At 37.1% G+C, this 15,821-nt stretch overlaps 1 protein-coding gene across 3 annotated transcripts in view; it reads left to right on the forward strand.

Annotated features, from left to right (window-relative positions):
* LOC121375136 (acyl-protein thioesterase 2-like) overlaps window positions 1–15,821 on the forward strand; it is a 52,499-nt gene that overhangs the window by 9,272 nt on the left and 27,406 nt on the right. For 2 of the 3 annotated variants that reach the window (XR_005958278.1, XM_041502391.1), the window contains exons 2-3: window positions 3,308–3,339; window positions 9,418–9,483. Coding sequence is in view for 2 of the 3 variants with exons in the window: in XM_041502391.1 (XP_041358325.1) it covers window positions 3,308–3,339; window positions 9,418–9,483 (98 nt within the window). In the remaining variant the exon portion in view is untranslated. Of the gene's footprint in view, window positions 1–3,307; window positions 3,340–9,417; window positions 9,484–9,536; window positions 9,603–15,821 lie in introns of all 3 variants that reach the window. The other variant, XM_041502392.1, reaches the window with a different exon arrangement.

Below are 15,821 nucleotides of genomic sequence, written 5' to 3' on the forward strand. Positions count from 1 at the left end.
TGTGTGGCTTGTCCCCCAATATAGAGAATGTGACCACCACCACTGGAGGTTGTGCCGCCCCACCCCCACCCCCCCATTCCACACACACACACACACACACACACACACACACACACACAACCTTCCAGATCTCATTCCTTCAGGCCTGAATAAGTTCTGGTCAAAGACGTCTGGTACAAATTTGTCATTTATCAAACAATGACAGCCACACACCTAATATTAGATGTTATTTTGTCCGACACACAACGAAGTATGTTTGTGTTGAAGCAGTGTGATGAAGTAAGTTTTAAAAGAAATTTAAAGTAATTTTTTTTACCATATCTGCCATTCGAGAGCTACACAGGTATTTGGATGGTTATAATCACTCTCTCAGTCAGAGTTAACTATATCGAAAACATGGAATCTATGCCTACCACATATTAGGCAAAGTTTCCCATTCTAAAACAAGAATAATCATTTGTTTGACGTTAAATATCATTACATTGATCATTTTCGAGTTTGTCAGTAACAAATATTTTACACAATAACTACTAATACAGCAGGAAATCCAACATCACCCCGTCCCCACCTTCCGCATTCAACAATGTTCTAGTTACTATGCAGTGACAGTTGAAGGGAATGTGCTTGAGAACAAATTAACTGGTTTCCATTGTATCCCATTACGTTAGACTTTAAAAACAAACAACAAACAAAATAAAAAAACCTCTAATTTTTTATGACCTTTTTGGGGGGGTCCTTAAACTGTCTTTTTACAATTTGTTGCAGTGACCTTACTAATGCAATTACATGCAATCTGAAGTGGAGGATAACAAGCAAATTTAGTTAAAAAGACAAGCCCATGACTTTAACGTTTCCTTTGTATCCACCTCCTACCTTAAAAGTTTTCACTTATTTGGACAAGTAGAAATATTGGCGGACAAGTAGATTCTTAGAAGGAAGGAAGGAAGGAAATGTTTTATTTAACAACACATTTTAAAGTAGAATTTTTGATACATATGTGTGGTGGACAAGTGAAAATTGTTCTATGACTGTCTACACAAGTGTGGAGGCACCAAAGGCCTAACTAACACAGCTCTCTTAATCTCTAGTAAACAGCATTGCATCATCTGTAGAATTTGTTTTGCAATTGCACTTCAAGATCGCAAAATTGCAAGAGTTCTGTGTATGTTATGGTATTAGTAATTATGTGAATGAGAACACAGTAAACAGTGTCCGAGATTTAAAATTTTGGGCAGTATCCCAGTTGGATACTAACATTTCAAAATATGGTATCCCACCTAAGAATTTACTATCCCACTTAAATGAAATTCATAAATAACATAACAAACTTGGAAGACACTGTTCTCGTTCCCAGTCCATTGCTACGCCGCAATCGAAATTGCGGATTTAGTGAAATTTGTAATCAAACTGAATCAGCAAAAATATTTGTTGCATCTATTTTTGAGTAATACCGACATAAATTAATATTTACCAGTAATCAGGGCCGTAGCTAGGATTTTTTGTTTGGGGGGGGGGGGGGGGGGGGGGGTCAACGGAGTAGTTAATAGTCTAAAACTCCTTAAACAGTCAAGAAGAGAATTTTCTTTAAGTTTCTATAATGGTTTCCGGATTTTTTCCACCCTACTCCCGCTAGCTACCTGCCGTGGTAATATATAAGTGTTTCTGAAATTACTAATGATAAACCTACCTGTATAAATTTTCTGCAGATGTGGAATCAATATCTCAAATAAAAACAAACAATAGCTGTTCCCAGTCTATTTCTATGTCGCTATTGCTCCAGTGTAGCATTAGACTGGGTAAGGAGTTGAGGCATAGTTATTGTTATGGCATAGGATTAGACTGAGTACAAGCTCGAAAATACTGTTACTTAACTTCACCAGTAAATAACGACTTTCATCGTTTCAGCAAAATATAAAAATGCAGGATTAAAAAAAAAAAACATTATATGGTATCCTGGTGGGATACTGGGTTATTGAAGTCTGGTATCCAAAATTGAATTCTGGTATCCCCGGGATATCGGGATACCATTAATCTCGAACACTGGTAAACGTTTGTTTTTCCAATGTTTACACTTTATAACTTTAATAAAGTTATATCGGTAGGTATATTGATGTCATAGATGGGTCAAAGATTACTGGTGGCCAAATATTTGTTTGTGAAATATTGCATGTGATAGAAAATCGAAAGAAGCATGGTAGAAATTAGGAAATATTTTCACTGGCCTGGGGGACTAGTAGCTGAAGAAAGTTACTAGTCCCCAGGAAAAATCACTAGCGCCCCCCCCCCCCCCCCCCCCCCCCCCCCACCCCCATGTCATTAGTGAAGCAGTTTGAGAAGACGAAATCATTATGGGATCTAGCAAGTTGTTCAAGGATTGAACACACAATATATATATATATATATATATATATATATATATAAAACTGCCTAAGCACACATTCTTGTACTTTATCTTTAATGGTGCAATCAGTGTTCGAGATTAAAAATTTGGGGCAGTATCCCAGTTGGATACTAACATTTTAAAACCTGGTATCCCACCTGAGAATTTAGTATCCCACTTAAATGAAATTCATAAATAACACCATAACAAACCTGGATGACACTGTTACTTAACTTCACCAGTAAATGATGACTTTCATTGTTTCTCTCTCTCTCTCTCTCCTTGAGATGTTTGGAAGCAGCTAGTTAAAATCGATCGATGCCAACGTGATTTATTACAATGCGTTTATTTATTACCAACGAAACGAACACAAAGCACCAACATTTTCCCTTCCGAACATTCCTCATCTATAATCGCAATATTCAGAAACAAAAAACAGAAAGTTCCGATTGTGTTTGCAGTAAATATTATGGATTTATCGAGACCAAACGAAACTGCGATACTTTTTGACTTTGTCAATCTGTCATGTCAATTTATTTTTCATAAATAAAATCTACAGTTTGTATATTTAACAGGTTTCATTGTCAAAATAGTTTGACTGTCTGCATCATGAATCTTGGTCATAACTGCTCAGTATTACTCGCCCGGGGGACTAGCGCCATTTAAATTGTACTCGCCCCCAGGGATTTCTACTCGCCTGGGGTGAGCGTTAGCTTCTATCCCTGAGAAGTGACTTGTAGATGTTTCTTTTGTTTTTGTATGATTCTATGACGTAGTGTTGTAGAATTTTTTTTTTTTTTTACCACTTGCCATTGGGATTGCACTGGCCTGAATCCAAAAACCAATGGCCTCGGGCATCGGGCCACCGTATTCGAGAACCCGTGTGTAGGATTGTGTATTTGATTTGTTTCTTTTTTTTCCTTTCAGTTGATCTTCTTGCATGGCTTGGGAGACACGGGGTGAGTATAGGACCACGATTGGCTTCAGTGTAAATTTATGTTTCTTAAAATGCAAACTGTACCATACTACAGTGTTTGAATTAGACAATTGCATTATGCAGTGATGAGAATTTTCCGCGGATTTTGGACCCCCAGGGTCGATCCTGTGAAACGTATAAATTCGTTGAGAAAATTTGGGGGTGGGGGTAGAATATACGTATATGGCTTGCACTCTGTGGAAATATCAGTTAAAGTTGAGGTCGTCGTGCAGCTGCTATCGTAATGTAGCGGCCACCATGTTTATTTCGACACACTGTGTGTATACGAAAATAAAACAAAACTAGCTTTGTGTGTATGTGTTTAATACTGTTTACTATGACCACTGTGATTGGCTAAAATTGAGACGTCAGAGATATTGAGACCAATCAGCGTAGCCCTTACAGTTCTAGGCCGTTATGTGCAAAACAACCGCCATTTTCGGCTGTTTTCTGCAGTCGTAATCGAGCGCTTTTATATAAGTAATTCTGTGATGTATGTGTCTCCTGATGCAGATTTTTGCATTGCAATTGTAAAAAAAAAACTATAGCTTCAGGGGGGCTTCGCCATCCTGACCCTCTGACCAGGGCTCTGCCCTGGACCTGCGGCCCCCTGGACCCCAGCTAATTTCAACTGAAAATACAAATTGTCATTCTCATCCCTGATTATGGCAATTGCTGTCATGCCCCCTACGTTTGCCGTAAAGCCATTCCGATTTCAATGTTTTGCCGTGCCCTTCATCCCTTCTTGCCAACAATGCCTCTCAATGAATCAAATCATGGTTGGTTTTGAATTTATTGGAAAACTACCTTTATTGGTATTGTCCTGGACAAGTACTTGAATATTGCCCTGAAAATCATTAAATGCGACAAAACTTATGGTTATGATTGTGTAAAGTTATAGTTTTGGAAATGCTGACATTTTATGAGTAATGCCAATTAAAACAGATTACGAAAAGTCGAAAACATTCGATGTAGAAAGAAACTGTCCCTAATTAGGTGCATGGGTAAAATTTATTACAGATAACTGCAAATGGGGCACTCATATCAATGTACATGTGTTTGCGAACCACAGCTCCTTGTTCCCGAGACGTACAAAACAGTTACAATAAGTCCATTTGGGTCGTATCTTGATAACAAAGTGACATTACAATCAGCAAAACAATATTAACTTCAAGTGTCTCACGATTTCATTATACATTATGTAATCAAAATTAATATTATTTCTATATAATGGAAAAAAAATAAAATATTATATACAAAAAAAAGAGAAAGAAATGTTTTATTTAACGACGCACTCAACACATTTTATTTACGGTTATATGGCGTCAGACTTATGGTTAAGGACCACACGATTTTGAGAGGAACTCGCTGTCGCCACTACATGGGCTACTCTTTCCGATTAGCAGTAAGGGATCTTTTATTTGCGCTTCCCACAGGCAGGATAGCACAAACAATGGCCTTTGTTGAACCAGTTATGGATCACTGGTCGGTGCAAGTGGTTTACACCTACCCATTGAGCCTTGCAGAGCACTCACTCAGGGTTTGGAGTCGGTATCTGGATTAAAAATCCCATGCGTCGACTGGGATCTGAACCCAGTACCTACCAGCCTGTAGACCGATGGCCTACCACGACGCCACCATGGCCCGGTATATATTATATACAAACCAAAACCCCTTTTTGGGGTAAATAGAATTTCAATTTGTCCATGGCTGAAAGTCCATTTAGTGAAAAAATTTGGTAGTGATTTTCAGTTTTTGCTTTTGACAAACACTTTTTTTTATCGTTTTACACACAATTTTTTTTTTTAGGTAGCCGAAATAACAAACACTTTGTAAACAGTGAAAAGGCTGGTTAGCAAGTAAATTGTTTGAAACTGTTTTATACAGTTTAATAGCCAACACAATTTTAATAGCCAACAATGTGTCTAATGTACAATGTATGGCCATCTTATTAATAAATTTATATTAATGTGCATATACCAGAGATCTTCATGCAAAAAGTGTGTGCTTTGATCTTTTTATTCATATTTTTAAATCAGAAAAATACTTGTTGTCAATTCTTGGAATTAGCATTATTTAATAAAATATATATATTTTAATAATTTTGTTTGGCCTTGAATACAGCCCTCTACATTGCGACTGATTTGGTCGTATATGTGACAATTTTTTTCATTTGGCGACTAAAACATTTCACACCTATGTATTTAAAAATACATGTAGGCACCATCTGGCTTCTAGATGAAAAAGTTAACATAGAGGGCTGGAATATAATATAATATTGTTTGTGTAAACTTCATTGATAGATGTGTGGCATATGAATGCAAAGTTTCATTGATAAATAGCTAAATGAAGTAACCACAACATGACATCATTTTGCTAAATGATGTCATTTGGTAAGCAACATCATTTAACCAGTCTTTAATCTGTGAATATTCATGTCTTGTTTAGTTTTTTTAAAGTCATTTTGTGCGTTTTTTGTGCATTGATATGTGGTGTAATAGATAAAATACAATACTCGTTCCTGTGTGAAACAGTTTATATTACACCTTGTGTACACACTGTGACTACATGATGGTTTATTATATATAGCTTCATTACAGGTACACACGCTGTGATTACATGATGGTTTATTATATAGTTTCATTACAGGTACACACGCTGTGATTACATGATGGTGTATTATATAGCTTCATTACAGGTACACACACTGATTACATGATGGTGTATTATATAGCTTCATTACAGGTACACACTGATTACATGATGGTGTATTATATAGCTTATTACAGGTACACACGCTGTGATTACATGATGGTGTATTATATAGTTTCATTACAGGTACACACGCTGTGATTACATGATGGTGTATTATATAGTTTCATTACAGGTACACACGCTGTGATTACATGATGGTGTATTATATAGCTTCATTACAGGTACACACACTGATTACATGATGGTGTATTATATAGCTTCATTACAGGTACACACTGATTACATGATGGTGTATTATATAGCTTATTACAGGTACACACGCTGTGATTACATGATGGTGTATTATATAGTTTCATTACAGGTACACACGCTGTGATTACATGATGGTGTGTTATATAGCTGATTACAGGTACACACGCTGTGATTACATGATGGTGTGTTATATAGCTTTATTACTGGTACACACACTGTGATTACATGATGGTGTATTATATAGCTTTATTACAGGTACACACTGATTACATGATGGTGTATTATATAGCTTCATTACAGGTACATACTGTGATTACATGATGGTGTGTTATATAGCTTCATTACCGGTACACGCTGTGATTACATGATGGTGTGTTATATAGCTTGATTACAGGTACACGCTGTGATTACATGATGGTGTGTTATATAGCTTGATTACAGGTACACGCTGTGATTACATGATGGTGTGTTATATAGCTTGATTACAGGTACACGCTGTGATTACATGATGGTGTGTTATATAGCTTGATTACAGGTACACGCTGTGATTACATGATGGTGTGTTATATAGCTTGATTACAGGTACACGCTGTGATTACATGATGGTGTGTTATATAGCTTGATTACAGGTACACGCTGTGATTACATGATGGTGTGTTATATAGCTTGATTACAGGTACACGCTGTGATTACATGATGGTGTATTATATAGCTTGATTACAGGTACACGCTGTGATTGCATGATGGTGTATTATATAGCTTCATTACAGGTACACGCTGTGATTGCATGATGGTGTATTATATAGCTTCATTACAGGTACACACGCTGTGATTACATGATGGTGTATTATATAGCTTCATTACAGGTACACACGCTGTGATTACATGATGGTGTATTATATAGCTTCATTACAGGTACACACTGTGATTGCATGATGGTGTATTATATAGCTTCATTACAGGTACACACTGTGATTGCATGATGGTGTATTATATAGCTTCATTACAGGTACACACTGTGATTGCATTATGGTGTATTATATAGCTTCATTACAGGTACACACTGTGATTGCATTATGGTGTATTATATAGCTTCATTACAGCTACACACTGTGATTGCATTATGGTGTATTATATAGCTTCATTACAGGTACACACTGTGATTGCATTATGGTGTATTATATAGCTTCATTACAGGTACACACTACATGATGGTGTATTATATAGCTTTATTACAGGTACACACTACATGATGGTGTATTATATAGCTTTATTACAGGTACACACTGTGATTGCATTATGGTGTATTATATAGCTTCATTACAGGTACACACTGTGATTGCATTATGGTGTATTATATAGCTTTATTACAGGTACACACTGATTACATGATGTTGTATTATATAACTATTACAGGTACACACTGTGATTACATGATGGTGTATTATATAGCTTTATTACAGGTACACACTGTGATTGCATTATGGTGTATTATATAACTTTATTACAGGTACACACTGTGATTGTATGATGGTGTATTATATAGCTTCATTACAGGTACACACTGTGATTGCATTATGGTGTATTATATAGCTTCATTACAGGTACACACTGATTGCATTATGGTGTATTATATAGCTTTATTACACTGCACACACTGATTACATGATGTTGTATTATATAGCTTCATTACAGGTACACACTGATTACATGATGGTGTGTTATATAGCTTCATTACAGGTACACGCTGTGATTACATGATGGTGTGTTATATAGCTTGATTACAGGTACACGCTGTGATTACATGATGGTGTGTTATATAGCTTGATTACAGGTACACGCTGTGATTACATGATGGTGTGTTATATAGCTTGATTACAGGTACACGCTGTGATTACATGATGGTGTGTTATATAGCTTGATTACAGGTACACGCTGTGATTACATGATGGTGTGTTATATAGCTTGATTACAGGTACACGCTGTGATTGCATGATGGTGTGTTATATAGCTTGATTACAGGTACACGCTGTGATTGCATGATGGTGTATTATATAGCTTGATTACTGGTACACGCTGTGATTGCATGATGGTGTATTATATAACTTCATTACAGGTACACGCTGTGATTGCATGATGGTGTATTATATAGCTTCATTACAGGTACACACTGTGATTGCATGATGGTGTATTATATAGCTTCATTACAGGTACACACGCTGTGATTACATGATGGTGTATTATATAGCTTCATTACAGGTACACGCTGTGATTACATGATGGTGTATTATATAGCTTCATTACAGGTACACACTGTGATTGCATGATGGTGTATTATATAGCTTCATTACAGGTACACACTGTGATTGCATTATGGTGTATTATATAACTTCATTACAGGTACACACTGTGATTGTATGATGGTGTATTATATAGCTTCATTACAGGTACACACTGTGATTGCATTATGGTGTATTATATAGCTTCATTACAGCTACACACTGTGATTGCATTATTGTGTATTATATAGCTTCATTACAGGTACACACTACATGATGGTGTATTATATAGCTTTATTACAGGTACACACTACATGATGGTGTATTATATAGCTTTATTACAGGTACACATTGTGATTGCATTATGGTGTATTATATAGCTTCATTACAGGTACACACTACATGATGGTGTATTATATAGCTTGATTACAGGTACACACTGTGATTGCATTATGGTGTATTATATAGCTTCATTACAGGTACACACTGATTGCATTATGGTGTATTATATAGCTTTATTACACTGCACACACTGATTACATGATGTTGTATTATATAACTTTATTACAGGTACACACTGTGATTACATGATGGTGTATTATATAGCTTCATTACAGGTACACACTACAGGCACACACTGATTGCCTTATGGTGTATTATATAGCTTTATTACAGGTACACACTGTGATTGCATTATGATGTATTATATAGCTTTATTACACTGCACACACTGATTACATGATGTTGTATTATATAACTTTATTACAGGTACACACTGTGATTACATTTTGGTCTATTATATAGCTTTATTACAGGCATGGCTGGTCGGAAGGTTTGCGCAATCTCGAGCTGCAACATGTGCGATGTGTTTGTCCTACAGCGTGAGTATCTTTCCTCTGTGTTGTCACTCACGCCATGTTTTATTTGATTCCAGACATGGTTGGGCAGAAATGTTCCGAGCTTTAAGACTGCCGGCTATTAAATGTGTCTGCCCAACAGCGTAAGTAAGTGATGTGAGGACAGAACCCCAATCTCTTATTTGAAATGTCAACAAAGCCCAACGCTCAGTGTAGAGGGCCTAGAATGCAGACCTGTCAACCTTTAGTCAAGAGAAAGCAGGAGGTGTGTGTTGAAAAAGCAGGAGATTTTGTCAAAAAGCAGGAGATTTTTTAAATTCACACAAAAAAACATTATTACAATAAGTTATATGAATACTTTATAGTGTCATATATACTTCTTAACCTTAGATCTTGGCATTAAAAAAAAAAAAATTATTAAAAAAAAACAATTTTTTTTTTTTTTTTTTTAAGTTTAAATATTATTATGATTTAATACATATTTAATTTTTTTTTTTTTTTTATCCAAAAATGTTAAGAACATGAACAAGAAATAAAAAATTTAATTAGTACATTTACGGTATTACACTTACAGCCTTACAGGTTGCGTTACATTATCATTTGTGGTTAGTCACACTAACTTAGTGTACCCAAGTACCAAAGACAAATTTATATAAATCTTAAAAATTAATATTCAGTTTTTACTATAATGAGGAACGGTGGCGTGGTACTTATTTAAAACATTATAATGATGCAATAAACATTGTATTTTCATTAATCATAAGTAAAACCTCATTACGGACATCGTGTGAAATATACCGGAATTATACCCATTTCCGTGAGTAACTTTATGTCAATGTCAAACACAACATTTTTTAATTGTACAAAAATAATTTCTTGAAGTGTACCCTTATAACCAACATTTTACTGCACAAACATACAAAATTAACTGACACAAGTATGTTTATACAGCTAATTGGTCTTTTCGTTGTCTTGCTGTGACATGTGATTTTAACATGCATCGTGTGTATCGCTGTCAGCTCGGGAGTCTGGCAGTTCAGATTCTTCATAGTTGCATTATGTAATCCAGTGGGAAGACATTTTACAATTCAGAGGTGTTATTAGAACTAAATTGGATAGTTTTTTTTTTTTATATGGCAACACTGAATGTCAATACACAGCCTGTTGAATTAGCAGCAACACGCTTCGTAGCCATTACGATGACAACAAACATTACAATAACACGTCATTTTATAAACTCCATGTGCTTTTTTAACAATATGAATAGGCTATCCCACAATTCTCACTTCGGCAAAGGTTAAACAGTCGGGACAATTCGGCCTGTTACATTCTCAGAAACCGAAAGTAGTCGACATTTTCTGAATGAGAAAAAAAGGCAGAGTTACTTCCCTTCTGTTATTTTGACAAAAGAGGATCGATTTTTTTTTTATGCTTACAAAAATGTCATTTAACAGGAGAAACTGTCTCCCGCACAGGTGAAAGGAGATTTGCTCAAATACCGGGAGACTCCCGCGGAATCCGGGAGGGTTGACAGGTCTGCTAGAATGTCTTGATGTATACTTATGTAGAGAGCAATTTGAAGCATGCAGTAGTGAAAGATTAGAGAGTGTATGTTTTTAATGTATACATGGACGCTTTACACTAAAATATTGTAGGCAGCTTTGTGTTTTTGTTTACATTTCGAACCACCTTGGTGGATCCATTCAACTAATTGGGTTTTTCTCATTCCAAGCAATGCACCACAACTGGACAAAGGCCATGGTATGTGCTTTCCAATCTGTGGAAAAGTGCATATAAAAGATCCCTTGCTGTGTCAGAATTACCAAATGTTTGACATCCAGTAGCTAATGATTAATTCATCCATGTGCTCTTGTGTTGTCGTTAAATGATACAAACTTTTTGTTTACATTTCAAATAAGAGTTTGGAGCTTCGTCTCGTGGGGTTTTGCTGTTGGGCTTAAATTTATATGATACAGTCTTTGCCAGGAAAGTGGAGTGATCACCCCGGCTCCTCTCCACACTCACCAGGAAAGTGGAGTGATCACCCCTGCTCCTATCCACACTCACCTGGAAAGTGGAGTGATCACCCCTGCTCCTCTCCACACTCACCAGGAAAGTGGAGTGATCACCCCTGCTCCTCTCCACACTCGCCTGGAAAGTGAAGTGATCACCCCATCTCCTCTTCACACTCGCCTGGAAAATGGAGTGATCACCCATGCTCCTCTCCACACTCCCCAGGAAAGTGGAGTGATCACCCCTGCCCCTCCACACTCCCCAGGAAAGTGGAGTGATCACACCAGCTCCTCTCCACACTCACCAGGAAAGTGAAGTGATCACCCATGCTCCTCTCCACATTCACCTGGAAAGTGAAGTGATCACCACTGCTCCTCTCCACATTCACCAGGAAAGTGAAGTGATCACCCCAGCTCCTCTCCACACTCACCTGGAAAGTGGAGTGATCACCCCTGCTCCTCTCCACACTCACCAGGAAAGTGAAGTGATCACCCCTCCACACTCACCAGGAAAGTGGAGTGATCACCCCTGCTCCTCTCCACACTCACCAGGAAAGTGAAGTGATCACCCCTCCACACTCACCAGGAAAGTGGAGTGATCACCCCTGCTCCTCTCCACACTCACCTGGAAAGTTTTAGGGGAGTGGGAATTTATGGCCTTGCACTACTGTAAAACGGGTATTATTTGCGGCAGTAAATTTTTGCGATATCAAAAGTGCAGGCAGCTCGTGGTTTTTAATTTTCGCGATGTCATGGTTTTTGTTTTGTTCGTTTTTGTTTTTTTAAATTACTAACACGTACAAAACTATACTTTTGTACATAACATTAAATCAACACTAGAGTGGTCAACAGTGTTATACGTAATAGTATCCCTTTCTGAGCGACTCCGCTAAGTGCTGCAGCCACATGTCCAGCGGCGACCACACTGTGTATATAATTAATGAAAGTAATCCAGGATGTGGTTCAATCAACTCTCCAGAAAGTGTGAAATAAAGACAAACACTTGTACTAGTAATCTTGTTTTAATGTTTAAACACTGGTTGTTAAAAACGTCTCACCTCTTTTGTTTTTGTCACTTGTCGATGACGTTTTTTTCGGAAGTTTACAAAACCATTTGTGTCCCTTATTTTGATTGGCCAGTTAAAAAATGGCTCATTATACTAATTTCTAAATATTTATTCACAGCTTAACAATACCAGTATGAATGTCTGTTCCAAGAATCAACTACATGTATCAGACTTTAATCTTTGACGGGCGCGAGCACTATCACACCCGTGAACCCCCCATCAATTCGATCTGACTGGTGCGAAATAACGAGCCCCTAAATTGAACAAATCACGCTTGTATTTTTTTATTTTTAACTTTGCCATTTTAATTGTTTATGGAATCCAATCCACAACGCCACAAACCATTCCATTCTGTCCACAATGAACATCCTAGAATACGTTTTGTAAACTGAAACACGATTGGTAGGTTATCTTTACACTGAGCCAATCAGCTAGGAGTTCACTTATTATTAAGATCTTGTCGGTTTTGTTTTGTTTAATTTCGTATAATGCAGGTAATGTTCGCAAAATTTATTTTACACTGTCGTCGTTTTTATCACATATAGAAAATATAATAAGTGCATTGTCCAATAATTCTATGATGTGTATAATGTTTATACATATTGATATCACAGTAAACGCGTACACAAACAAAAAACTAATTTAGTAAAACATGTTTTGTTTTTGTTGATAGCATAGCGACATATTCGCACATTTCTACTTTCTGTTTCACGATACTGCCACGTGATTTAAGTACACTGATAATGAAAGTTAATCCTGCTTGTAAAAAAATAAATATTTATAAATATTGCAGTAAGATATATTTGGGTAGAAAACAATAGATGTTGACATTTTCTCTGTTATGACATTATTATTTTTTTTAAATAAAGAATTTGCAGGTACATAACATGTATATTGTGATATGATAAATGTGATAACCCTATGCTATGTGGTTTTTACAATTTTAATTTCGTTTTAGTTTAAATGATTTACAAATCTATGGCCTTACTTTTTGTAAGTTTTATTAGACATTTTACAGTTAGAATTCTTAATAACAATACCATTGTTAAAGTGTCAATTCACATTCAGTTCACAGGTTTGTGTCCATGGAGAAATCATGATTCAGAATTTTAATGCAACATGATATGCATATAATACATAAGAAATCGATAAATGTTGTGTTTGGTGTTTCTTTTTCTTATGTAGACTGCCCATTCCTTCATCTTTGAGAACAACCATCATATTAGTTAAATTAGGATATTTATTTTGAAAACACAAAACATTAACTCTTAAGATATTTAATTTAAAATCATTACTCCTCAAACTTAATAATGTTCATGGGTGCAAATCCTCTCGGTCTCTTGCCTCCAATTCTGATTATTTTGAGGGGTGCGATTTTGAGGAGTGTGATTTCCACCCCCCCTCGTAAGCATTTTGAGGAGTGCAATTTTTAGCACTCCTGGGGTTTTTAAAAACGAAAGTCTGATGGCAGATTCAATTTTGCAGTGGTTTAAAAAGTGCAAACAAACCTGAAGCTGTTGGTTTATCTGACCCTTCAACGTGTTTAACGATCGAAGAATTTCATTCGACACAGGCCGCCAATGATGCCGTTGATACATTAAACACTTCTACAACTCGTAAACAAAAACATGGTAAATATGGACTGTATGATGCAGAACAGCATGACAAATTGCTAAACTGTTGTTTGTTTTTTTGTTCAGTGGATTTTATTATTTGCGTAAGTGTAATTACACATTCGCAAATAATACCCGTTTTACAGTATACTGTTTAATACAGTTTATTTGAAACTTCATGTGATTTCTCGTCTAGCAGCATTTCAGGAGAATGATCTGCAGCATGCCTTGACTCTGTTCCTTTAAGAATAAACTGTTCTTCCCACAGTGTACCACTCTGTTCCTTTAAGAATAAACGGTTCTTCCCGCTGTGTACCACTCTGTTCCTTTAAGAATAAACGGTTCTTCCCGCAGTGTACCACTCTGTTCCTTTAAGAATAAACGGTTCTTCCCGCAGTGTACCACTCTGTTCCTTTAAGACCGGCCTCGGTGGCGTTGTGGCAGGCCATCGGTCTACAGGCTGGTAGGTACTGGGATCGGATTTTTAATCCAGATACCGACTCCAAACCCTGAGTGAGTGCTCCACAAGGCTCAATGGGTAGGTGTAAACCATTTGCACCGACCAAAAAGACAGAAAGAAATGTTTTATTTAACGACGCACTCAACACATTTTATTTACGGTTATATGGCGTCAGACATATGGTTAAGGACCAGACAGCTTTTGAGAGGAAACCCGCTGTCGCCACTGCATGGGCTACTCTTTCGATTGGCAGCAAGGGATCTTTTATTTGCGCTTCCCACAGGCAGAATAGCACAAACCATGGCCTTTGTTGAACCAGTTATGGATCACTGGTCGGTGCAAGTGGTTTACACCTACCCATTGAGCCTTGCAGAGCACTCACTCAGGGTTTGGAGTCGGTATCTGGATTAAAAATCCCATGCCTCGACTGGGATCCGAACCCAGTACCTACCAGCCTGTAGACCGATGGCCTGCCACCGAGGCCGGTTTGCACCGACCAGTGATCCATAACTGGTTCAACAAAGGCCATGGTTTGTGCTATCCTGCCTGTGGGAAGTGCAAATAAAAGATCCCTTGCTGCTAATCGGAAGAGTAGCCCATATAGTGGCGACAGCGGGTTTCCTCTCAAAATCTGTGTGGTCCTTAACCATATGTCTAACTCAATATAACCGTAAATAAAATGTGTTGAGTGCGTCGTTAAATAAAACATTTCTTTCTTTCTTTCTGTTCCTTTAAGAATAAACTGTTCTTCCCGCAGTGTACCACTCTGTTCCTTTAAGAATAAACGGTTCTTCTTGCAGTGTACCACTCTGTTCCTTTAAGAATAAACTGTTCTTCCCGCAGTGTACCACTCTGTTCCTTTAAGAATAAACGGTTCTTCTTGCAGTGTACCACTCTGTTCCTTTAAGAATAAACGGTTCTTCTTGCAGTGTACCACTCTGTTCCTTTAAGAATAAACGGTTCTTCTTGCAGTGTACCACTCTGTTCCTTTAAGAATAAACGGTTCTTCTTGCAGTGTACCACTCTGTTCCTTTAAGAATAAACGGTTCTTCCCGCAGTGTACCACTCTGTTCCTTTAAGAATAAACGATTCTTCCCGCAGTGTACCACTCTGTTCCTTTAAGAATAAACGATTCTTCCCGCAGTGTACCACTCTGTTCCTTTAAGAATAAACGATTCTTCCCGCAGTGTACCACCTGTGCCACAAAGAA

This window comes from Gigantopelta aegis, chromosome 6, assembly GCF_016097555.1.
Source record: "Gigantopelta aegis isolate Gae_Host chromosome 6, Gae_host_genome, whole genome shotgun sequence".
NCBI classification, from domain to species: Eukaryota; Metazoa; Mollusca; class Gastropoda; order Neomphalida; family Peltospiridae; genus Gigantopelta; species Gigantopelta aegis.